This window comes from Streptopelia decaocto (assembly GCF_964273445.1).
Source record: "Streptopelia decaocto genome assembly, chromosome: 2".
Taxonomy (NCBI): domain Eukaryota; kingdom Metazoa; phylum Chordata; class Aves; order Columbiformes; family Columbidae; genus Streptopelia; species Streptopelia decaocto.
The window spans coordinates 24,055,468-24,081,837 of record NC_138655.1 but is presented as its reverse complement, the minus strand read 5'-3'; the positions used below and the strand labels follow the sequence as shown (position 1 = coordinate 24,081,837).

The 26,370-nt window shown below is 39.0% G+C and overlaps 1 protein-coding gene across 1 annotated transcript in view; it reads left to right on the top strand.

Moving 5' to 3' along the window:
- The first annotated feature begins 1,491 nt into the window (after window positions 1-1,491).
- MTDH (metadherin) overlaps window positions 1,492-26,370 on the top strand; it is a 34,029-nt gene continuing 9,150 nt past the window's right edge. The window contains exons 1-10 of the mRNA XM_082046910.1: window positions 1,492-2,172; window positions 8,401-8,505; window positions 12,837-12,918; window positions 13,394-13,573; window positions 15,012-15,080; window positions 19,159-19,410; window positions 21,143-21,229; window positions 22,129-22,227; window positions 24,026-24,147; window positions 24,698-24,817. Coding sequence (XP_081903036.1) covers window positions 1,768-2,172; window positions 8,401-8,505; window positions 12,837-12,918; window positions 13,394-13,573; window positions 15,012-15,080; window positions 19,159-19,410; window positions 21,143-21,229; window positions 22,129-22,227; window positions 24,026-24,147; window positions 24,698-24,817 — 1,521 coding nt within the window. The 5' untranslated portion in view covers window positions 1,492-1,767. The remainder of the gene's footprint in view (window positions 2,173-8,400; window positions 8,506-12,836; window positions 12,919-13,393; window positions 13,574-15,011; window positions 15,081-19,158; window positions 19,411-21,142; window positions 21,230-22,128; window positions 22,228-24,025; window positions 24,148-24,697; window positions 24,818-26,370) is intronic.

Here is a 26,370-nt window from a genome sequence, read left to right as displayed (position 1 = left end):
GGTATTAAAACAAAAACAAAACCAACAAAAAGTGAACCAAAAAAAAACTAGGACTTAAAAGCAACTTAGGAGTAGTTTACTAAACAAAAATGAGAACATTAAAAACATATAAATACTTGTATGTGAAAAACACATTAACAAAAAGAAGCAAAGTTATGAGTATATGAAACCAGCATAAACTATCACTGTGCTGTTTAAACAAATTTTATTTTACATTTTGAATTGACAGTATCCTGTGCAAATTTCAATGCACTAAACCCAGATGTTTTTCTAGCAGGCTATGAGAGAGGAACGCTTTTGTAAGCAGAATTGCAAATAGAACGAGTGGGACACAGCATTACTTTCCAGTGACGCACCACTGCATAAGACTATAGTCTCTGTAAAGCCACTCATCAATGCCAGCTCTGAGGTTCTGACAGCCTAAATTCTGCATGAATGCTGGATGCTGTAAGACCAGATATTTTAAAGACCAAGACATGCATTTGGGGTCAAATTTTTAAGGGTTCATTTTTAACATTCATGAAGGAACACAGGTTTGGAGTTCCTACTGACAAAACAGCTCCCACTGTGATATACACAGCTGTATTTTTCACAAAGCAGTGCCAGTTTGTGGATGTTGTTAGAAAATACAGCTTTTAGAAAATATCTCTGTTGTTATATGACCTTGTCTAGTGTATTCAGAAGTAACAAAAAGTACACTGATTCTTCTTTTGACAACCTTTTCAAATGCCTTCTCTGCTGAAGAGACGACCTCTGGGGGGCCCTCACCATGGCCTCTGAAGCCCGACAGCCAACAACATCGACCTGCAAGTCCCACACAGCCCTGACGTGGCTCCGGGGCTGCTTCTGGAGTCGCACCGGTGGCACCAGCACCCACAAACCGGCAGCTAACGTGCCCGCACCAGAGCTGCGCCGTCCCTCTGGGGCAACCGCGAACTAAAATAGAGCTGACGAGTGACCGTTGCCGTGGAAATGGACCCAGGTTACCGCGGGTCTGGGCGGGCCCTGCTGTGGCACAGGCACCACACCGAGGCCGTTCCTCACTCGCCGCCTCAGCACCGCGCCGGGCGGGCGGTAGCGGCCGCACCGCAGCAGGGACGTGTGTCTGGCGGGGTGCCCACAGGAGAAGGACCCAGGCCGGCCAGAGCGGCTGCAGAGGCCGACAAGCGGCCACCTCAAGCCGCTAGCCCCCAGCAAAGCCGCTCGCCTTGGCCCCGTGTGAAGCGCCGCGGGGTCTCCCGCCCCGGCCGCAGGGGCAACGCGGCCCCACCACCGGGCGGTGCCAAGCGGCCCCTCGGCCTCCGCCCGCCCCCACCGCGCTCGCTGGCTGCCACGTCGAGGTTGCTCTCCGCACCGCCCCGCCGCCGGCACCACCCTGGGTAGGGCGGGGCGGGGCGGGGCAGGAGGAGGGCGCCCGGCGGCCGCTGAGGGGCGGGGAGCTCCGCTCCCGCCTGTCAGGCGTCACCCTCCGCCCCGCGCGCGGCGCTGATGGCAGCGCGCTGCGGCAGCGCCGGGCGCTCGGCGGGGCGGTGACGTTGCGCGCGAGGCGGAGGGCGGGGAGGAGGAAGAGGAGGAGACCCGGGCGCCTCCGGGACCGAGGCAGCCGCGTCCCGCCGAGGCTTCGCTCGTGTCCCGTCCTCACCCACACACCCGCGGCGGCTCCGCTCGGGCAGGCGAGCGCGGTTCTCCCGAGGCCGCGATGCGCTCGGCTTGAGCGCTCTCTCGCCGCCCCGCCCGGTTTGGGCCTTTGCGGGGCAGGGGGCCGCGATGGCTGCGGGGAGCTGGCAGGAGACAGCGGCCCAGCAGGCCGAGGAGGCGGCGGCCCGGGTGCGGGACGTCCTGTCGGGCGGCCTGGGCCTGCTGCGTGCCGAGCTGGGCCTCGAGCTGGGCCTCGACCCGCAGGGCCTGCCCACCTGGCTCGCCCTGGTAGTACCGGCCGCGCTGGGGCTGGCGCTGCTGGGGCTGCTGCTGGCCGTGGCCTGCGGAGGCGGCCTCCGTAAGAAGCCAACGCGGAGCGCAGCGGAGCGGAAGGGCGATGAGACGGTCAGCGCGGGCCTGACAGCCGGTGGGGGCCAGGGTAAGGCGGCGGGCCCGGGCCCCGGGCAACTACACCTGAAAGGCGACGAGCAGAAGAAGCGAAACAAGAAGAAGCTTCCGGAGAAAACGGCGCGGGTGAGGGGGCTGCGAGGGCCGCGCCGCTGGGGAGGGAAGGAGTGAGGACGCGGCGGGGCGGGGGAGGGGGGAGGAAAGGCTCATTGACAGCGGCGGGATGGGGACGGCGGCGGCCGGGTTTGCCGCGGCGCCCGGGCGGGCGCGGCGAGTCCCCTGCGGAAAGGGGCGAGTGGGGGGGTGAGGTCGCGTGTGGCGAGCGGCCCGCAGCGCGGCCATCTCTCCCCGGGCCTTGTCCCCGGTGACCGCTGCTCGGGGGGCAAGCGTTGCAAGCGTTTTACCGAGCAGGGGGCACCGGGGACAAGGCCCGGGGCGGTTGATTAGGCACCGGTGAGAAGGGGGAGGACCGCCCGCAGGGTCGGGAGGCCATAGAGCTGCGCCGTGCGATTCACCTGGGCGGTGTGTGTCTATGGAAGGGATGGGGGTCCTGGCTGTCTGGAGCTCTCTTGTGGCATCTGGGCTACTCGGCTGCTTTGAAAACCTGGAGGAGCAGTGTGCACACGCGGACGTTATACGTTAATAATCCTGGGTGATGAAAACGCTTGTTTCTTTTTATAAGCTTTTAAGTGTAAACAGCTATATGAAAGCACTATTTTTTTAAATTATTATTAATCGAATGCTCGCAAGGTTGGGAACCAGTAGTGGACACCTTAGTATGGCTTGGGTTTTCAAGCCAGGAGTTGCTGTCAGGCAGGTACAGGCTATTTGAAACGGCATTGTAAGGCCCATAAATGCTGTGATGTTTCAAACTTGAGTAAGGCTTTTTGCAGTGTCGTTTCGACAGGAGATGTTAACATCAGTCTTGTGGTGAGCTTGCCTCAGTTGGAATATGTCTGACTTAGTTGTTACAGTAAGGATCATCTCCTTTAATAAGGAAATCTGTCTTAGCAGCCCCTTAAAAAGAGTTCGTTCCTGTTCTTTTTTTTGTTTGTTTTTTTAATCCTCAGTATGTGCTGTGGGAACCTTCCATCTTTGTCAGTATGTGTTCACTTCATGAGAAAATCAGTAGAATGCAGAAATTATCAACTATCCCTTTTAAGCTTCCAGTTATCATAATTTTGGGCTTGAAGGAATTGCTTCTATAGTTTTTATATTGTTAGTATGTTTGTAATCCTATTTATGTCCAAATGGCTTATAGGAATGAAAGTGCAGCAGATGTCCCCTGCCTCTTAGAACTGTGTCTTTTAATTATGTCTTGCTCTATAAAATCTGAAATGTTTACCTAATGACCAGAAAAAGGAAAGAAAATGGGATTGTATCTTTGTTTGAATCTGTGGCAGTATTAAGACTCGAGAAGTTTGGTTTTTTTTCTTTAATGAGAAGTTAAGGCTAGACTATCTTAAAAGGAAAAAAAAAAAAAAGTCTGCATACGCCACCAGCCTACCTTTGAGCAGTGAGCTACTGAAGTTGATTCTGGAAGTTGCAAGAGGCTGAACACTGAGCACTGAGAAGAGGAAGCATTGTGATTTAGAATCTTTCCAGTATGGCTAGGTCTCCATTTTGGAGAAAGCATGTTAAAGGTGAATTTTTTTTTTTTTTTTTGTCATCTAGAGCAGCAAATACTTTGAGATTTAGTAGATCTGTTATGCCTTCTTGAAAAGAAATACTAACCTAGAAATAATTTAGGTTTTGCTTGTTTTATTTTCCTTAACCTCCAGTATAAAAACAAAGCGTAAACTCTTGCAAGTCATCATTGAAGACAATAATGAATGCCTCAACAGAAGATAAAGTGGAGACACTGTTAACTTGGCAGTGATCTGTAGTGTAGGGCTCCATAAAAGCAAACTTTTTATTAATTTTATATAAAACTTAACTAACTGACTTATTGGTGAATATAAATACTTGTATTGTTTCAAGTTTCATTTATTCACACACAAAATAATGCAAGTTGAGGCTGTGTAAGAACAAGTATTTTCATAATCAAAAGCATAAAATAGTTTTTCGTATGTCAAGTTGTCATTCCGTATTCTTAAGATTTTTAAAGTTATTTTTATAGTACTTGGTATTCATTATTTACATGCAGAGGTGAAAAACAAAACAAAAACCCACCTTCTCCAAAAAAACAAAATCCACAAACTGAATCATTAGCTGTAGTTCAAATAAGTTTATACCAATGGCAAAGTTTAATAGCCCTGTCTCATGCTCACTTTCCAAGATCAGTTCATAAAGACCTGTATTAGCATGTCACAATATTTTCTGACTTTCACATGAAAAATTCTGAAAATAACATTGGAAATTTAAAGATGCAACAAAAAAAATCTTCCTGACTGCTGCCTAGTCATTTCCATCTTCTGTTTTTGTATGCTGTGATGTTAATACTAAGGTCTGTGAAGGAAAAAAGAGTAAGCCTATTATCGGTAGATTTACTACAGGGTTTGCTATGCCAGGGTCTAGATTTCCACTGTGGGCATTTCAGAAAGCTTAGAGCAACTGGTCTGTAGCATTAAAGAGCACACTACAGATGTCTAATTAAAAGCTGTAGGGTCACTTTAATATGGAATTACCAAGCTCATCGTATAGCAGTGATGAGTAACTCTTCATCAGTCAGGATCAGAAAAGTTCTTCGCTGTACCCTTTCTGAAGAATAGTATTATTGTTTTTTTCTTGCATGTGGTTTTATTTGGTTCTTGTATAGGTAGGGTACAACTTAAATTATTTTACTGAAAGTTTCAGTTTTGTTGAATAGCACTTTGTTGACTGGATACAGTAGCAACTATGAGATTCTGTTTTATTTACTTGCTGTGGGCAGACTGAGGGGAAAAAATTAAGCTGAAATAGTTTTGCATTCATTAACACTAGTTTACAGAGCCAATTCTGGCTTTTTCCAGCTGCTTGGAGCAAGGTGGTATCATGGTATCCTACTTTAGATTCTCTGCAGTAAACCTGAGGCCTCTTTCTCTCTTTTTACTTGGTTGGTTTGGTTTTTAGCTCCTGGCAGGGGCAGAGCTCTTTGTCTCCTGTCAGAGAATTTTTTGGCCCCTGTTAATTTTTTTTTTTCTTTCAAAAAATCCCTTGATCTCTAATTTTAATTCCTTTCCATTTCGAATAACTGCTGTGCCTCTCTTGTACTTTTTAAACTTTCAGCAGAAGAAGGTGAAACTGTTCATACATGATTTCTGTACAATCTGCAAAATACCCTAGAAACTTGAGAGTAACCATCAACTGTACTCTGCTACAGCTGTAGAAAGCCATTCATACCATCTGTTTGTAGATGTGGAAAATAATGAATTGACTGTGCACTTCCTATTATTTGAAGTACACCTGGACAGTAAAAGCTACACATTTTAGTAAAAGCATTTGCATTCATTTGAGAGAGTTTCCTACTTGATCTGTTTGAAATAACTTTTCAGGCTATGACTGGTTTATGCTTATTGCACTTAGAAATAGACTCCATAAAGACTTTTTCATACTTGCAACTGATACTCACATGTTTGTTTTGTGTATATGTTAATTGTTAAATTGCAGAAGTAGGGCTGTAGGATTCTCCAGTGCTCAGAGAGAAAATTACATAGTTTCTTCCTTAAGAGAAGCTTACAGAAAATAATGTGGGTAAACAGATTCTTTCACTGGCCAAAGATATTCTAAGTAGACATATCTTTATAATACGAAACTAAGGACTTTGGCAAATATGGCCTTGTAAGACTCAAATAATGTAGCTATTTCATTACTGCCATTTGAAGTGTGAAACTGAGTTATCCATTGTTTTTTAAATGCAGTGCAATATTTTTCATTTTAGCAGTCTTAGCAAAACCTTTATTCAACTTTTGGATTATCTTAATGCTCTTAAATGTACGCGAAAAAAAGGTTTATTTAAATATGGGGATTTTAAGGTCAGCAAGCAAGATGTGTTCAGGAGTTAGTAGTGTTATTGACAGGAGTATTTCTGCCTTGTTACATCTTCCCTATAGCTTTTAGGGTAAGGAATAAAAGATGGCATATAATTGCACAATTCAAGTGAATGTGGATGCTGAATATATTACCATAAACATTTAACTTAATCTTTTTCGCTGTAGTTGTCTTTTAAAATAAGCATTTCTGAATACTATAGAAAAGCTTTTTTTCTTTCCCACTTCTGTTACTATCTTTGGTATGTCCAAAAATGATCACATGAATTTTGGTTAAAATTCTATGATTCATCTGTGGGCAGAAAATAAATGTGGAAAGCTTCCAGTAAAAAGGAGACTGTTACAATTCAGGGATACATTGAGGGAGAAATACATCAAAGTAACGGTTTTTGAAATGTATTTCTAGTGGTCATTCTTTACATGATCAGATGATCAGACAGCATTTTAAACAGTCATGTGGGTGAATTTTTCCAGAGGGTTCTTAATGGATGTGATTTAGTTTATTACTTCAGAGAAATAGCTGATTTGGTTTTTTTTAATTAAAAATTTAAACTTTTATCTATTGGATTTTTGAGAGGGGTAAAGAAAGTGTTTTTCAATTTAAGGTATGTATGTAATAGCAAAGAAGCAAAGCAAGTTATAGAATTAAAGAAGTTAGTTGGTAGTAAACATTTTTGACACAAGTTCAATAATACATGCAGCAAATCCTTTACCTAACTCTTCTGCTACATAACTTAGAAATAGTCATTCTTTTTCCAGGTTAAGACCTTGGACATCACAGGTACTGACATGAATTGAAAGACATCACACCACTAATAACATGGCTGTGTGAAATCTGGAGAAAAGAGGGAGGTTCATGAACTGATTTTTGCCAACGGGTTATTTTCAAGATTGTATATTAGGTCTTTGGTATGTCTGTGGAATTGAGTACTATGAGGTTTGAGAGGGACTTTTAGAGAGTTTTGAGACACAGATATTTAAAATATATTTCATTTTCAGAATGCTGAGGGAATTGTACGGCATTTTGGATATGAAGCTGGTTGTTGCAAGAGAAGAGGGGTTAGGTGACCTGATCTTTCAATTTCTATTAATAGTTACAAAATAAGAAGTTGGCATGCTGGTTAACTACAGTAAGCAATATTATGTTATGCACTGGTGAAAGCATGCCAAGGGTGATTTGTAAGCATAATATAACATGGCAAGACTTAAATACCTGTACCAGTTAAATTGAGGATCAGATTTGATATCTGAAGGAACAGGTCACACTAAGTTGTAACACGGCCTTTGTTTAAAGCAATCAGGTGCATGTGATGCAGAGTTAAAATAGCCTTTTGTAATAACAAAAATAAATCTAGTGTTTATTTAAAAAGCAATTGCAGTAATTATAACAAGTATGAAGTAGTTACTTATGCTTAACGTCATTTAATTTTCAGTCTTTATCTGAATTGTTATGAATGTGAATCAATATGAAACTTGTGCAGACTCAGTATCAATTACTACTGTTGATAATTGTTTTTCACTCAGTGAAATTAGTGGCAATGGTAGTATAATGCTTTGCTTATTTTCATCTGGAGCTAAGCACAGTAACTTCAGTCATAGCTTTTTGTTAACAATAAACATGACTTTTAAAATTATTACATTTTTACATAGGGAATATATAGGCTAAGGTGTGTGCCTTTGCTGCCAAAGGCGATGATAAGACTACTTAAATGACTGTCCGGAGTTTTAACTTTATATGTTAAATAATACATGCTAATTTTCTTTCCTTTATTATGTGAGCGGAAAATGGTAGACTAAGGTAACAACTGTAATCAAGTCTGTCTGAAAAGAACAATGGGATGTCATGCTTAGTCATGCTTCGTGTTTGACTTCTGATTTCTGCTCTACTAGGAAGTTTAACTTGTGAAGGGAATGAGCTGTGAGGGTTATGCATAGGTAGAAATTTGGTCAAGGTAGAAATTATTTTAAACTTCAGCCTGTTGCGTAACTGCTACAAAATGGTAAAGGTGTTCATTTAATTAGATAAGTTATGGCACATGCAACTGGTAGCTGTTCTAAGCCAGTTTTCAGGACAGCTACAGAGAACTGTGGCTGTTTTGAAAGCTGGTGACTTTCAGAAATTTACCTTTTGAGAAGCAATTCCTGTGTTGAGTAGAATTGAGATGAAATGAGGAGACCTGTTTTCTTTCTTATTTCTATATTTGGTAAATGTAGAATTGCAGTAGATATTTTGAACACCAATCCATGATTCTGTCCTGCTGTACTTAATAATTTTCTGAGCATTTATCAGTCAACAAATAGTTTCATTTCAGTATAAGTGTAATTTGAGCTTTGCTTCGTCTGCTTTCTCAAATTGTTTTGTTATTCACACTTATTGTTTACACAGCCTAATGGACGGTCTTTTCTTGATGTGTCTGAGGATGAAGTAATACAAACTGTCCGGAAAGAAAATGTAAAGCAACCTGTGGACACAGAAAAGAAGAATGAAAAGGTCAGTTATGGATATGAAATGACAAAGTCAAAGTTTAGTGCATGTTATTTTAATATCTAAGAAGTCTATTTGTGATTTGAAATCCTATTACATGAGTAGAGAGGTGTATTTCTTACTATGAAGAGTACTAATCTAATCTGGTGTTGGAAAGAGCTAAAGTAGTATTTTCTTAACTTCTGAGATCATGTCTTATCATGGAATGTTTACATCCAGCAAACCCTCCTCCCCACTAAACACTGATATCTCTCTTCACCAGCTGAAAATGTTAAGCCTCCAGAAATTGAGTTTGTGTTTCATCTTTGCTGGCTTCCATGGAGATGCAACATAATGATAGTATTGTTAAGTGGCTTGTAAATGATCTAACAATTGGGAGACTGCTATTCAAAGGATTAAGACCATGTGCCTGCTTATTTCTGTTGTCAGATGTATCCATTAGTGATTAGAGTTCTTAATTTCTGGTGACAAATATGGGCTTTGAATTCTGGTGTGAGCTTTTTGTTATGCAAATTGAATGGCTACATTAAAAACATATTTTTAAAACTTGGTCTGTAGCTTCATCTAAAAGGTAACCATACTAATGACAATGCTGGTTTTTGCACTATGAAGACTAATATCTTCTAGCCTTATCACAGATGCTATCACTTCTAGGCAACATGGATTATTTATGATAGGCCTTTGACAATAATTTTGGCTTGGTTCTTTTGCTAGCGTTGTGCATGAAATTTTCCTACTCTCATGGATTTCTGATTTATTTTCTTTAACTAAATGCATTTGTTCTAATTATACTGAGGAGTATAAGAAAAATAAATTATTATGCATAAACAGGCAGAAACCAGTAGTTGATTGTTGTAATTTGTGTAGCTCGTTCAAGCTTTAACTAACTTACTTGACTATTCTATAATAACTTCTTTTGCAGTTGGTATGTTGGCTAAAGGACTGTGTCCTGTTAGTTGGCTATAGGGCTCTAAATGTTTTTAGCATTGGCAAATAGAAAGACTCTTTTTGTGAAATGGGTTTGCCTTAACATTTTGTGCCACACACTTCTTTCTCATCTCCATGTGTCACCTATCAGATTGGCTTTCTGGTTTGTTTTATTTTTTTTCAAGAACATAATCAAATTTGATCCTGAAGGAATAGCTGTATTTTTCTTCTCAACTTTCACTTTGTCTCAAGCAAGTTTCCTAGTAGGTAAGGTGTTTAAATGCTGAAGTCAAGCTTTCCTTAAAATTTCAAACGTAGTGATCTGAATTTTGAAAAGCTAAGTTGAAGCTGCAGTTCCAGGAAATCAGTACCACTACCTGGATGTGCAGGCTTACTCAAATGATGGTTTTGTATCACTTTGGGGAACCCTGAGCAAAGCATGATTGTCTTAGAAGTTGATTGTTACATTTATATTAAAAACATACCCAAGAACTTTCTTTAAACTACAGGTAACTTTATAGGCATCTAATTATTTAAGCCTCTCAAGGCATCTGTTGCATTTGTAACATTATAAACCTGCTGAAAAGATTGTAGGTCCTGTGTATGTGTCTTTATATAGCTTGGAATGGATGGTATAAGTCAATGAGTAGGATTTAAGTACTGTGTGCACATGTGTAGATATATGAAAATATATATAATTCATGACCTGAAGGATATTTTTGTGTTTCTGTGTTTCTTAGCTGTGTCAGGGTTGTGAATTTCCTGCATGTTTTTTCAGGGTAGATATTTACGCAAAGCAGAACAAGAGGATACAACTTAATGTCTGGATTTGTGGCTGTTTGTGGGGCTTGAGTCTGTTGACACTTTGCATAGTTTCTTCCCTTTTTTTTTTCAATTTTAGTGACTTGCAGCGTACAGGGGTTTTGTTTTTAGTGTAAAAGACTGCATCTAGGAAGTGACTCCATGGATGAGATTGCAGAATGTTGAAACTTCATTGCTCATTCTGTTTGTAAACACATTACTGGCTTGTCTTGAATATTAGGTACAAACAGAATATTAGGGATGAGGAAGAAATGTTTATTTTTCTGTTGTTCTTGCATGGGGACCAATGCATCTTAAAGATTTAAACATTTTGGTGGGCCTGCTAAGTTCCTCATGTGCTCGCTGGTTGGTGGCAAAGCCAACACTGGAAGCTGGAGGCTTTCTGTGTTGCAGAAGGTGAATACTTTGAATGAATAGGTTTCTGAAAAATGATGGCTAGCTTGTTCAGTAACCTTTGATGTCTCTTGCTGTTTCAGTCAGTTTGCTACCAAGATCGTGACTGTTAGAGCACTAAGTGTGGTAGGTGATGAGTAAATTGGGTAACTAATTATAGTTCTGGTTTCTCAGGTCAGGTTCTAGTAACTCAGATTAGGAAAGTAAATGTATTTTCAAAATATGAATTCTTGATCTTTTTTTAGAAACCGTGTTTGTTAGACACAAACTTATTTTAAAACTGTTAAACTTTGATGTTTTCATGAGAAGTGTAAAATTTTATGTCAGTATCTCTGTAGGAGCTAGTTATTTAAGAAAGGAAGAGCAGTCATCTTAAACTGCTGTCTGGGAGACTTCTGAACTCATTTCAGGTGTTCTTCTAGTGCCAGAGGACAGTTGGGTAGTTATGGCTTTGTGTGTGGGAGATGCTAAGACCTCAGCTTCCATTCTCAACTTAGCTGAAAATGGGAGATACAAACATACCAAATTTTCCTCTGCTTGAGTTCCAAGAAGCAACTCATTAACTGTTTTTTGTGCTGTCCACTTTCCTTTTTAATTCTTTCATTAGAAGGTGCTTTGGCAAATAATTTGGCTTGTTCATATTCTCAGAACCAATTCTTCTCAGGTTGCTTTTGAAACTGGCCCGTCTCTTTTGGATAATTTTCAGAAGTTGAATAGCTGGGTGTGTGTAAAGGTAGTCTACTGAGCAAATATGTGAGATAATTCACTTTGGGTACATCCAGATTGTGGGTCCCCTAATGCAGTAAATCATGAGTTAACTACTGAAGTCAGCTCCCTAAGTGTCATAGGTGTGTTGACATAGCATTACATATAAACAGCGAAGTGAAATTTTTATTATTTCTGCTGCTACACTAACAGGCTATACTGCTTTCAGTACCTCTGTTGAAGCTACATGATAATTCTTGGGCTTGCTAACTCAAACTGCATGCTACTGTGGTTCCATAGGCTATCTGCTACAGCTGTGGTGATAATTTAGCTGTTATCAGTTCCGAATTCTAGAGAGGTTGTTCTTCTTGGACATCTTAAACTAGAAAATCATGTGGTTTGAACTCAAGTATCAAGCTGGCAATTACTCATCTTACTCTGGTGGAGGCATGTATTCCAGAAAGACATCCTGCATGATTAGAATATCCTTATTTGAATATTCCAGAGACAGTGAATCAGTGAATAGTTTCCCCTTATAACATTTGAGTGGATAACCATCTTTCTTTAAAGAGTCTCTGTTTGGTTTTTTTTATTCAGTTTTGTCTGGTAGTTCTTACACTTTTCTTCACTAGATTGAAAAGTTTTTCAGTACTGTATTCGCTTTCTAAGAAAGAGTCAATTTGCCATCTCTTTAGCTTATCAAAAGATTACACTCCAAAGCTTTCTGCAGTATACTTGCCCAGTATCTTAGGTCATTTTTCATCTTTCTTTTTCTCTATATTATCTTTTTAGCACTTTGTATTGCTACCTGGTGCACCAAAACTGCTTGCAGAAGGGGTTGTCTGTGTTTCTCTTGATTTATCTCTGCTTGTATAGTCAAGAAGCCACAACTAGTGAAACCTGGGCGGGGGGGGAGGGAAGGAAAAACAAAACAACAACAACAACAAAACAAACAAACAAAAAACCACAAAACTAAAACAACAACAAAAACTCCCTGTGTGTCTGTTGTATAGACTCTAATCACAGTTTGTTTTGAAGTCATTTTCAAAGGTAGAATTTTCTTATCTACCTTTTTTTAAAGTCACTGGCATTCTTTATTTCTCCATGTATAAATTTATGCATACTTCTATGCAAAACAAATTATGCCAGAGTGGGGTCTGCCTGCCAAACAGTTCATACTCCTCTGTGACTGTGATGCCATCAGCATAGCTGCTTCCACCAGCCTTTGTGTTCTGTGGCATGAGTAATCATTCCCTTCACCTGCCATTTGTGTACTACATAAGTCTTTCATGCTACCTCAATAGTCTGAGCTTATCATTAGGAATTAGTATTGTTTTGTACTCCTTTCAAGGAACTGCCCATGCACAAGGTTGTTCAGGAAAATCTGTCTTAAATTTATTCTTGTATTTCAATGGGAGGGTATTCTAAATCACTATGGCATGTGATTACTAATTAATTATTAAGAGTTTGTTGTGGTTTTTTTATTCTAGTCAAAGAAAAAAAAGAAATCAAAGGGAGATGCTAAAACGATTCAGGATACATCACGTCTAGATGGAAAGGAAGTTGATGAAGGTACTGAACACAAACACAAAAAAGATGCAAATAGACATATTTTGGCTTAAATGCTGTTTAAGATTTACTTTGTCGTGCTTCATAGAGAAAAACAAACTCATTTTATTATAATTTCACAGTCGCATACTGTATCTGGAAATCTGATCTTTGAAACAACAATCTGATCTTTAATAAAATCAACTGATTAATTTTTTTTTTTAAGTTGAACTTAGAAAAACGAGAGAAGTCAAGAATAGTAAGGTTCTCATGTTGTACATGTTTTGTTCTATGAAGGAAAGTATTAATTACTGCATTGAATCCAGAAAAAGTTACCTTTGGCCAGTTATTCATGTTTTCAAACTAATGTCGAAGTTGACTTCCATGTCTGTGATTTAAGCTGAACCTGTAGTCAGACTTAACCTCAATATGAAACAAGCTAAAACTCTTTCAGCTCTCTGACTTACTTAGTCATATTTTCATTTGGGGGATGTTTTAGGAACCTGGGAAACGAAAATTAGTAACAGAGAGAAGCGACAGCAGCGTAAGCGAGACAAGGTGCTGACCGACAGTGGCTCAGGAGAATCAAATCTCCAAGGAGTGGAAAATACAGTTACTGCATCCATTGAACAGCTGATGCCTACACCATCGCTTCCGGTTGTTCTCAGAAAAAATAAAGGTATGATGGTAGATGGGTCTATGAACATGTTCTAGAAAGATAACTTTGCTTGAGTGCTTAAATGGTTACTCTGTTTTGGATGTATGCTAGGTATCTTTGGAGGTTTAATTCTTCAGGAGAATATTTCAAGCTGTATAAAGGTACTTTTGACTGTGCAAAAGTCCCCTTTTTTTGAGCCATGCTTTCAAAGGAGTTCAACAGAGAATCTTCTGGAGTAAATGGCTGAGATGCTGGCCTCCACGCTGGTGCTCTGTTAATAGCTGCACAGTTGCGTAGGTATATGTCCCCATTCCAACTTGTGCTCTGCTGACTCTGCCCTTTGTTTCTGGAAACTTCCAAGGCACCCTCAGTACTGCTGCAGGCAACACCAACTCCTTAACTTTTTGAAGACTTCCTTGATGGGAAGGTTATGCCCATGAGTTCTCTTTACAGATCATTCACTGCTTAACACGTAGACATTTTTTTTCAACATTGATTTAGTAGTATCTGTACTAAAGCTCTTCATAATGGTGGGGCACAACTGGCTGAGATTTAGTAATCAATTATTATAGCTAAAGATTCAATAAGGAAATGTAGGCTTCAGCTTCTATGGCTGCTACTGTTTAAGAAAAAGGTTGCATGGGCTGGTTCAAACTGTGTGTAGGCACAGGAATTCATATTTGGCTGCAACTGAGAAAGAGTTTAAGCAGCTCAAAGAATCTGAAGACACAAACAGTTTAGCTTTCTGACAGATTTTTAACCTACTGATACACTTGATGTTCTACTGAAATGGCAAAAAGACCGAGCCTAGCAACTACCTGGTACCTTGTAACAATACATTGACACTTGCTTTATTGACACTTGTTTGCATATTGACTGAGTGCATGGTTCTTATCCATGAGGACTAGATCAGTTGGTTCCTGTTTTATTTTTTCTGTCTATTTACACACAAACAGCTTCAAACAGTGTTAATTCCAAATGTCTATATACTCTGTGGCTAGCATATCATCTTGTATCACACTAACCTGAAAATAATTCAGCCATATCTAGTGTTTTCATGGTAAGGTGGAGATTATAAATAGCTATGCATTTCTGAAATACTTAGGGCTGCCTCTGCTTTAGATTTCTGCTTGCCATTTGGGGGCAAACTAGCTAGAGTTCTTTGAAATCTGCAGTTACTTGGTTTATAGGCCCTAAATAAATTTTGAGTTCATACTGTTTACCAAACAAACACAAGTAATAAAAACTAGAGCATTTAAATTCTTAAGTTTTCTGGAAATGTCTTAATTTACTTTGAGGTGCTGATGGTGTTTTTTTCTTAAAATGTCAGTAATGGATACTCTTTAGTTTTAAATATTAATTTAACTATTAGATATTTTTAAATACCAAGATTTTTACAGGTGTTGCTATTTGAAAAAAAAACTTATTCTAGCTCTATTCCCTGTTTCTTTTTAATCAGGAGATGCACTTCTGAATGCTCAAGTTAGCAGCTCGAAACCTGCAAAGGGGGAGTCATCAATTTCACAAGGTAAAATGCTTTAATTATTAGGCATCGTAATTAACTGGAAGAGTGTTTTACAAAACTGAAAACAGAAATGGTTGCTGCAGGATTTTGCGCAATCACTGATCTGAAACTTTATTATGCAGCTGGCTTTTTTGGCTATGCAAATGTTACACTTCTAAGTTGCAGTTACTTCTTAGAGGTTGAAAACAGTCTGATTGTCACGGGTGGTGTGAGAGGGATGCACTTCACTCGTAAAAGAGAAGCAACAATAAACTTTATTGATATAAAACAGTGAGGTAATGAAGTTCAATGATAAATGCGACAGTGGTTTAATAGATTTGATGGCAAAGTATACCTTGTTATTTACTGAACAAAACTGTCAGGGACACCTTCCTGTTGAGTCATGGGATTCAGAATGTAAGCTCTTGCTTTCTAAACTCCTCAGAGAGGAGTATAGGTGCAGCTGGATCCAGACTTAGATTCAGTCAACAGTTTACATCTAAAGGATACATATAGGCACTCAATCCTCTATATTGCTTATCTGCAGTTTCAAAGTTTAGCATGCCATTGGTCACCAAGGATCTGATGCAGCAAGGAATCTCTCAGCCTTGAGTAACCTTGAGAGGCGTCCCTACTCAAGGGGAAGTCATGGCATACAGGCCACTGCTGTGCAGGAGAGCCCAAAATGCTCTGGGATGTCCGCTATTTATGGAGTAAGATGATTGATTCAGTCATATTTGGGTACTGACTGCAGATGTTACCTTCTTCCAAATGTGGCTTGAGTTGGACATTGACCAGTGCTGTGGTTGGGTGGGTGTGTTACCATGAAATAGCCCTTGACTATTGTGGTGTTACCGGTCTCCCCTGAATCCACTTTGAGGCGGATACATCCATCGCAGCCACCATTGGTGGTTATCACTTGAGCAAGATTACAGAAAGAGGTCAGGGCAGGGGTCAGGGGAAGCACACTGCTGCACTGATATGTGTAGAAAAAGGATTTGGCATCTAGAATTTTCATCCAGTTTACCTATTATACAACTTGTTACTTACAGAGCAGTGAAGCTTATTCTTGCACTCCACTTCAAAGTTCTTTATGCTAGCTTTTCAAACATTTTGTGTTAAGGAATTGATTATTTGCTCAAAGAAAAACTTATTATAGATAATGGCAAAGAGCTCAAAGATACCAGTCCTGATAATTGTAAAGTTTGCACTTGATTCAGATTGTATACTTGAGTTAATTGGTTATTTGAAAGACATACTTTAAATACATTCATTTTAAAAATATGTAAACATAAATGTATATTTCTAAATAAATAGGTATGACACTATATATGTCATACACATAATTGTTAACATTTGGCCATTTTTAGACTGTGATTGACAAGTGAATCTTAGCAGTTTTCTAATTAAGAGATACTGCTGTAGTAATATTGGAAGTGAATTAGTCTGGCATTATAAAGTCGAGATGCTTTTTCCTACCCATAGCCGACATTAGTGGTGTTGCTTTGATGGAAGGTAGTTGGTGCAATTAAGCAAGGCAACAAATAGTATCACAGAATCCTTTTGAGTGGAAAAGACCCTGAAGATCATTGAGTCCAACCATTAGCCTAACACAATCTGAACCTTACCTGTTGCAACTTGAGGCCACTCCCTCTTGCCCTATCACTTGTTACTTGGGAGAAGAGACCAACACCTTCCATTCTACCACCTCCTTTCAGGTAGTTGTAGACAGTGATAAGGTCTCCTCTCAGCCTCCTTTTCTCCAGGCTGAACAGCCCCAGCTCCCTCAGCTGCTCCTCATCAGACCTGTGCTCCAGACCCTTCACCAGCTTTGCTGCCCTTCTCTGAACTCTCTCCAGCACCTCAGTGTCTTGTAGTGAGGGGCCCAAAACTGAACACAGTATTAGAGGTGGGGCCTCACCAGCTCTGAGTACAAGGAGTCGATCACTTCCCTGGTTCTGCTGGCCACACTCTTCTTGGTACAAGCCAGGATGCTGTTGGCCATTTTGGCCACCTGAGCACACTGCTGGCTCATGTTCAGCTGGCTGTCAATCAATACCCCCAGATCCTTTTCCACTGGGTGGCTTTCCAGCCACTCTTCCCTGAGCCTGTAGCGTTGTTGTGACCCAAGTGCAGGACACTGCACTTGGCCTTGTAGAACCTCATACAATTTGCCTCAGCCCATTGGTCCAGATCCCTCTGTGTGAACCTTCCTACCCTCAAGCAGATTAACACTCCCACTTAACGTGTTTTGGTCTGCAAACTTACTGAGGGTGCACTCAGATCCCTTGTCCAGATGACTGATAAAGAGATTAAACAGAACTGGCCCAAATACTGCACCCCCGGGAGCACCACTTATTACTGGCTGACAACTGGATTTGACTATGTTGACCACAACTGTTTGGACCTGGCCATCCAGCCAGTACTTTACCCAGTGAAGAGCATGGCAATCCAAGCCATGAGCTGCCAGCTTCTCCAGGAATCATTAATGAGTCATTAAAAGCACCCAGGTCTAGAAAGTGAGCGACCTTCTGCTAGTTCTTGAGAGTTTTACTTAATATGCAAACTTCCTGAACCATAGCACAGAAGGAAGGAGCTGTATTCTTCAGAGAAGCAAAATGGGAGAGCAAGAGGCAATAATCAAGATTCAGTAAGGGAAATTCTGACTGGCCATGAGGTAAAAAAAAAAAAAAGCTCTTCATAAGATTTCCCAGAGGTGCCTTGAACTATCAACCTCTATGATTTCCAGAACTTGAATAAAGTTGTATGATCTTGAAGTTAACTGTGCTTTGAGTGGAAGGTGGAACTGGGTGACTTCCAGAGATCCCGTACCATCTTAAATTTTCTGTGAATCTGTTAAAGCTTGATGGTTATATAGAAGGTAACTGTTTGTGATGGGAGAGTTTTATGATAAACACAGAATAATCAAGCCCCTGCTTCAGGACTTCAGTTGTCTTTTTGCAAGGTTGCAAGAGTTTTCTACCATCTGTACTTTAGTTTCTGTTTCTTTGCTTTTTGTTGTTGCCTTCCTCCAAGATGTCCTTTTACCATTAGAGGACATTGACTTCCACAAACAATACTAGTGCTATGGAATTGTATAGAGAAAGGGCAGTGGTTTTTAGGCACCGCAATGATGACCTTACAGATGTTTGTGTTTGGAAGTGATTTCTCTAAGAAAATCTAGGCATAGCTCACCTAATCAATTCCTTGCCAGCAAGGTCGCCTTGAGCGTGGCAAGTTCATGCTGCCTGAGCTGTGAGTTCATTTGAGGAATGAAATATCTAGTCTATAGTTTTTGTTGGCAGATAATATTGATTTAATTGTGCATCAGGTTTGGGCTGACTATTTAAGTGTTACACTTGCAATATGCAGACATTTCTTAATCACTTGTAAATCAGAATTCTTTCTGTTGTTCACATTGCATATATAAAGAGAGAGAGGATTTGATATAGAGCCCTTGGAAAAATATTTGTGATATATAGAAAGACAGGCTGGGTGCACCAGGTAACCATTAGCCATTATGTTTTATCAAGACATAAATTAAAAATAATTAAAACTATAATGGTCTTTCAGCATACTACTGACTCCTCTCAAAAGTATAAATTAAACTTGCTATGAATAGTAATTCCTCAGCAGGGTAGACTGTTGCAGATATACTTGTGGTCTTTTACCTCAATGTAACATAAAATATATTATATATTATCCTCCGTTTAGTGCATTGGGCTTTTCACAAATAACCACCGTAACCCTGTAAGAGAAATTATCTGGCAGTGTTGGAAGCATGCCCACTTTTTTTTTTTTTAATCTGGAGGCACTGGTTCACCAAGATACCAGCCCTATAAAGAAAGGGACACAGGAAGGAGAGTGCAGTTTGCTGTTTTTTTCCTCACTCTTCAAGTTAGTAGACAGATGGTTAGTATCATCTGAACTGGAAAATCAGCTGAGACAGAGCAGCCGCTCTTCTGTATCACACTGGTGTAGCAAAGCTGCTGTTTATTTGTACTTCTTTTTTTGTTGTTAAGTATATGTGCGCGTAAGTAATATTTTAATTCTTCATCCAGTTCTTATTTTATATAAAGCTTTCATTGTCCTTGTGTTTAAGTTTCTCCAGGATTGAGTGAAAGCCATACAGTAAATGGAGGAAGCTGGAATGAGAAGTCTGTAAAAATCTCCTCACAGATTGGTGTAGGGGAGGAGAAATGGACATCTGTTCACTCAGCTGCAGCTGGGAAAAGGAAGCCTGAGACATCGGCTTGGGGCCAGGACACTGGAGATGCTAATGGAAATGGAAAGGACTGGGGCGTATCCCTGGTAGGCAGGCCCTGGAAAGAGCGTTCTTTGTTCACTCCTATTGGTGAGCTATTCCAAGAAAAACTTTCTTCACTTAAACAGTTTTACATATCTTTAGTAGTGAATCTCTTAAGTAGCTTTATGTTTATATGTTAAAAAAACATCAGGGAGCTGTCCAGTGAAATGTGAACTAAGCAGTTTCTGTTTACTGGCTTAACATCTATGTCTCTATTTACAGTTTAGCTGAGGTTTTGGAGTTTATCTGAAACAAAATTGTCATTGTGAATGAATCAACTTTTTTATATCACTCTTCTAAAGTTCTTAAAGTGATTACTAAGTAACTTTGAAATATAACTTCTCTTTATAAAGAATATCTTAGAACCTAGGTAATAAGTCTGTTCTATTGATCCAACATGATCAAATCAACTGTGTTTGGTTTTGGCAGATGTTTGTTTAGGCTTCAGGCATGAAGATTGTTCAACTCTTGTGACACTACACTGTTTTCTCATTAGAAAATTGTTTTAGTCTTCTCTGGTACATTTTTTAGCCTTTGTCACTTGTACTGCCCATTCTAATAATAGAGGAAAGAATTCTTCATTTCTCTCTGTGCATCAACTTTTTGCTTACTAGTAGATGCTGCTATATGGTCCTTTGGTCTGTGATCCTAGTCTCTTTCTGCAAAGCAGTGTTCCTTTGCAGTCAGCAGCCTTGCTTTAGACCTCTTTTGTCTCGCATATCTTGAAATGCAATGCCTGAGGTTGGAACTGCTACACTGTTGGAGGCTTTACTGTTGCCAAGTAGAGGCAAGGGGCTTTTTCATATTCCCATTAGCTGTGTTCTGCTTTATATTCTAATAAGGTATTCTTTAGTCACTGTGACCAGCTTGTCGGTGTTATTTTTCTGAGGAATACATTGTGCCTGACCAGGCTGATGTGCTTCTGGTAAAACACCTAGTTTTGTGGGAACTCAAGGAAGTTTGAGGACAAATGTGAAGTGCTGTACCTGGCTAGCATGCATCCTTGGCTGGGGACTGACTGTCTGGAGAGCAGCTCTGTGGATATGGGGTCTTGGTGAGCACCAAGCTGAACATGAACCAGCCATAGGCCCCAGCAGCAAAGGACAGCAAGAGTATTTTGGGCTGTGTGAACAGGAGTTAGTAGATTGGAGACAGTGATTATCCACTTCTTGGACTACATGTGGAATACTCTGTCCAGTTTTGAGTCCCCACCCCCCAATTAAGTATACTTCTAACCAGATGTTTCTTTTATCACATTAGTGCCACTGATTATTTCTGCTTATTTTCTACCTCACACTTAACAGAGTCAAACATACATTAATTTTAAATGGTTTCTCCTATTTGTCAAATTGTTCTGAAGTCAATTCTGTTCCTTAACATATATACAACTTCTTTAAAGCTAGGTTTCATCTACAGAGTCCATAAATACGCTTTTCAATAACTTAGATGGTTGGAATAGTAAGAAGAAGAGTAATAGTATGTGTCTCAAAACACAATTTACTTTTCCTTTATAAGAAGTTTATGTGTAGAAAATGTTTTAGAGGGAAGATCATAGCTTGAAAGTTGTGTCAAGCTGAATGTTCATACAGTTGCACCTCTATCAGAACTCATCGTCTCATGTAATAAGAAAAATAATGCTGTCAGCTGTGTGAAACATTAAGATGTCTGGATCTTCTGTTGTTTTTTCTGACCCTGTTCATAGTTAAATAGGTAACTTTTTCAACATTGCCAGCAGTGTGAAGTTCTGTTTGTCTTCTTTTTTTTTTCCTTCCCCCCACAGCTGCTTGGAATGTGGATGGAAGGATTAATACCTCTGAACAGAATTCTACTACTTTCTCTTCATTTGGATTAACTCCTGGAGTTTCTGGTATGTATGCCCTTCCAAAGGTTTTTCAACTCTTTTCTGCAGCAGCAGGTGGAAATAGAATTTGCCACGTGTTACTAATATGCATCCTTCTTTGAAAGTAGTACTGGTAACTGTAAGCAGGTGGAAGACATGTTTTATGAAAGCATAGAATGCTCTTTTTGTTAACTGTTTTAAATTGATAATCAAAAGCTAGATCAATAAGGTGATATTTCTTATTTAGCCTTCCTGTTTGTGTGTTAAGTCTAAATAGTGGGCATAAGGGATAGCTCACTGTTGTTGTGTCTCAAGTTGGAGATCTGAAGATTGCTTTCTAGGAAAGTCTGTTTACCCTGATCTTCTGGGACTATTGTTATTTGATGGTAGGGTTTTTTCCCTTCAAAAAACTGAAGCTCTACTTCCAAAATATGTTCCGTAGGAAGAATTTGAAGTCTTGAATCTTTTATCTGTATGATGGAGGGGGGAAGCTGAGCTCTGGAGTTTTCTTGTTTTGAAGGGTGAAATTGCTATGGAATACAAACCCTGGCCTCATAACAAGTCTTGTGTTAAGCTACTGGCTATAAGTGTTGGAGTGATTTACTATACAATAAAGGGATCATATGTCAGGTTTTCTGCTCTTGCTTGTTTACTCCCATTATTGAAGGAGCTTGGTATGACTATTTTCATTCATTGCATATTCTCCTCCTGACTTAATTTTGTTTTCCTCCTTCAGTTTTCTCGTTTTCTGAATGTATCCCATTTTCAAGAGCCTTGTAGTTTTCCTGTCCTGCACAGTCCTTAGAATCAGACATTATTCCTTGACCTAACAATCTGCCTTTCCTACTTGGATTGGAATTTATTTACCTAAGAAAACTCAGGAAGCTTGTTAACTTACAAGTACAATTTTATTTATTCCCTTTCAGGATCCAACAGTGAGTCAGTTTCTCAGACTGGTACTTCTGATTTTCAGTGGGATTTAAGTCATGCTCAACCTCCTGTTGATGACGAATGGTCTGGGTTAAGTATGTTCCTCTAAAATGTTCATCAACCAATTTTGTAACTACTGTTACTTTAAAGTGTAGTTACTTGTGTTTAGCAACTTCTGTGAGCCAGTTGTGAGCGTCTGGAGAAAAACCTGAGATGTTTCACTTCTTTAAGGCTAATCGACAGTTTGAAGAAAGTAGGAAGAAGTATTTTGAATGATAATAGAAAATTATTAATTTTAAAAAAAATATTTGGATATTGAAACTCAGAAGAGAAAGAAAACAGTGTGGTGCCTCTCATTAGGTCATTGACGTGAAAAATTGGTCAAGAAGTTGACCAGAAAAGCTGTGTTGCTTGTTACCATCTGTGTGAAAACAATCTCTTGTTTAATGACTGCAAGAGTAGGGTGGATTGATGCAATTCTTGATTCTGCCAGTTTTGGCAAGACTGCTTTGACACTGGATCATTTTGAAACTTCTGTCTTTTATCTGATTTAAGGATAGGGAAACCACATTTCAGTTGATCATTTGAAAGTGATCAGTTCAATATATCATCAAAAGCATAATTTAGTCACATTTCTGAGCATAGAATGTTTATGGCTATAGCTTCTGGTAATAGAGTAATTTGGTCACAGATGTCTGTCAACAAATTGAAGTGTACGCTAATAGAAGTGTGGAAATAATGGAAGTTGAGGCCAGTGTGATACACAGATACAGTTTACTGCTTTAATTAGGCTCAAGACAAGGAAATTAACAGTAGGTACAAATACTACTAATTTTTATTATTAATAAAAAGTAATGGACTTTAAGCAACTAGTGAGAGGGCAATAGATAAACCATAAAGTGTAGTGTTGTGTTGTGTTAGGCAGGAATTGTTTTTTCAAATCAGTAAACTTCAGTGTCAAAAGTAAATGTAATCGAGGTAATATTTTTATATGAAAGGTGGAAGAGTACGGTAAGTAATCTTAAGATCTTTATTATATTTCAGTTTCATAATGTTCATCAGTAAATTTAATTTGATTTATTACTGCTTTTCATTCTAACTTAATTTTCAAATGTTTAAACCGAATTCCGCTGTAGTTGCCAGACCAAGTTTGTCTCATCTCCTTCAATTTGATATAGACTGAGGGTGAGATATACTTGTGATGTTAATATAAATATAAAATAAAATATATTGCACAAGGTCTTCTGTTTTAAAATCGACTTGCTGTGACTTTCTGTTAAACAGACAGCCTAAGGCTTAGTTCTTCCATTCAGATATTTTTATTTTTTTTATAACTTACCCTTTAAATCTGTCATTCCCATGTGACAACATAAATATGTGCCATTGTAAATGAGAGATAGAAAAATGGAGCAGGGACTTAGAGACTTAGAAGAAAGGAGATTATTAAAAAAATCTCGGTGTTACAAGATGACTTTTGGCTCAGATGTGCCCTTTCAGATATATCACTTTTAAAGGATTCTTAGTAAAGATTGATCAGTGTTAAGTTCATCTTAATTTTTTCACAAACTAGGAAGAAGTTTTAATATGGAGAATAACTCTTAAATTTGTTCCTCTTCACATAGTCTAGAAAAGTATATCAAAGTGATGGCATCTAGCTAGCTGATACTGTGACTAGTTTGTAATCTCACTTCTCTGTAAAATAACTGAGTCTTACACATTACTTACAAAAGTCTTCTACCTTGTCATGCAATTTTTTTTTCAGAAATACAGGAAATGGGTATTTATATCTTCATATCAATAAGTGGTTTTATAAGTTGGTTGTTTTTTCACTTTTAAACTAAGAGCACCTGTGAAGTGAGGAGATGTTCCTGAAGTTGTTTTTAATTTTTGTAGATGGACTTTCATCAGCTGATCCCAGCTCTGATTGGAATGCACCAGCAGAGGAGTGGGGAAACTGGGTAGATGAAAAAGTTGCTTCTGTTCCTCAACCTGAAGGCATACCTGATGTTCAGAAGGTGATATTTTCTCTTTAGCTCCAAGACTTTGCCCTTACCACTACTATTTCTTAAAGTAACTTAAGGGCGATGATAAACGTAATCTCTCATCTCTTCTACACTGGTAGGAGTAGCACAATTGTGTTTAATGTGTACACAGAGAAGGAAAATGCTGAATGTTGTTATGGAGAAAATAGAAGCTACTTAGCTCCATGTCAGATCTTACTGTCTCACCATAATACAAGGATTAACTTATCATTGTAGATTAAGAGAGGATTTTGATCCTTTTTTAATAACTACTTAAGTCTCTGTATAAAAAACATTTCCATGCCAACAGTATATGGTGCTCCATTGCCTTTTTCATTCCCAACTCCTGTACGTATATTTCCAGATAGCATCTAAAGAATGTGGTCTTCCTAAAATGTACTGAATAAATAAGATTGTGTTCATTGATACTTTTATATGCAGTTAAATTCCTTATAGCTATTGATTTGTATTGTTTATTTAGTCTATAGAAATAATGTTTCATTGTACTTTTTTCATGTTACATACCTTATATTCCCATATGAAGGGTTCAGATAATGAAAGAGAAAAAGCAGAGCCAGTTCTTCAGAGTTCTACAAGTGGAAAATCCAAGAAAAAGAAGAAGAAAAAGAAGAAGCAGGGTGAAGAAGCTAACTCTCCTGCACAGGTAGATGGAACAACATCTGGATAGTCTGAGGAATTCACACAATCACATTATTTTTGTGTATTAGTGACTTAAGCAAAAATTATTTTGGGGAAATTTATTTCCTTATGGTATTGGATTGTCTACTATTGTTCCTCAAGAATTAAAACAATCCTTCTTTTATTAGTATTCCCTTTGATTTGAGTGTTTGACTTTTGAATACCATGTAGTTTTGCTGGATTTATGGAAAGCATGAAATATGTGGAAAGTATTTATCGTTAATTATTTATTTTCTATCAAATTAGGATTCTGTACAGTAGAGGTGCTTCCAGCAAACCGAGGATGATTGGAGTTTTCTGTGTTACTTAAACAGCTTTTGAAGAATTACATTGAAACAGATTTGTTGTAAAAATAGCAAAAGCAGACTGCACTTCATTTGACAATTGAATCATGTTTGGACAGATGAAAACAAGTACTTTACTGATAGGAAACAGCTTTTAATAGCTCATGCTCAGAATACATCCTGCTTCTGCTTGTAGTGACAGCCATTCCTAGTTTATGTTCTTCACAAAGTCTTAAATGCTCCCTTGAATCTGACTAGGTGCATTGGAGAGAGAGAAAGCATTACTTCAGTCATTCTTGCTTTGGATTTGCCTTTTATGATTACCATGTCTTCAGTCTGAGATTTTATTAAAACAATTTTGAAATATTAAATTGATATCACATAGATTTCTTTTAACCTTGCCTCTGTGGAGATGGATGCTTGTGTCAATTTGCAGTGTTTCTTTCAACACAAATTCAAATTGAGGGTAATAGAACTGCAGCTTTTTGTAACTTAAATCTGTCATGTTCTGCTATCTGCAATGGCTCTAGGTATAAGTGAAGAATAGTAGGTTGTGGTTAGCAGGTGTTCATGGATGTCTTATATGGATCTGCAGGTTAGTGAGTGCATTCTGTATTTTTTTTTTTTCTCTGTTACCTGTGGGCTGCCTTTTCAGTTGTATACATCAAAGGGAATCCTGCTGTCTGTATTAATATAATCAGATGCATTTATTCTACCCATCAGTCTCCAGGCATTCTGATTTTGTTACTTTTTCTTTCAATCTATCAGTCTATGACATCATCAGTTTAAAGATGAGAATTTCTCTGTATTTATTTTTTCTGGAAAATTCAGGGGGTTGTTGCTTGATAGGAGCAGACAGAGCTGCTGATACGTCACAGATAAGTTATCCTCGTTATAACACTTTAGTAACTTAACTTGTCAGTTCTGCTTCAAACTGACTTGAAATTTTTGTATTTATCCTTTGAAAACTGAACATGTTCATTTAAACAACATCATCTTTCTCGTTGATTGTTCACATTAAGTGTTCACACTCATATTTGTTGACTTCAGTGTTTGCTAAGGCAATGGAAGCTACCTTCAGAGATAGATATAAGGCAGTATATATTCTTTCCTGTCAAGAAACAACAGACTTAGACTGTGACTGTGTTTTCATAAGGTTCCAGGGGAAATAAGTGAAGAAACAGTGTTTCAAGAAGGCACTTTCAGCTTAAAACTGGAGGCCTGTGTTCTATTT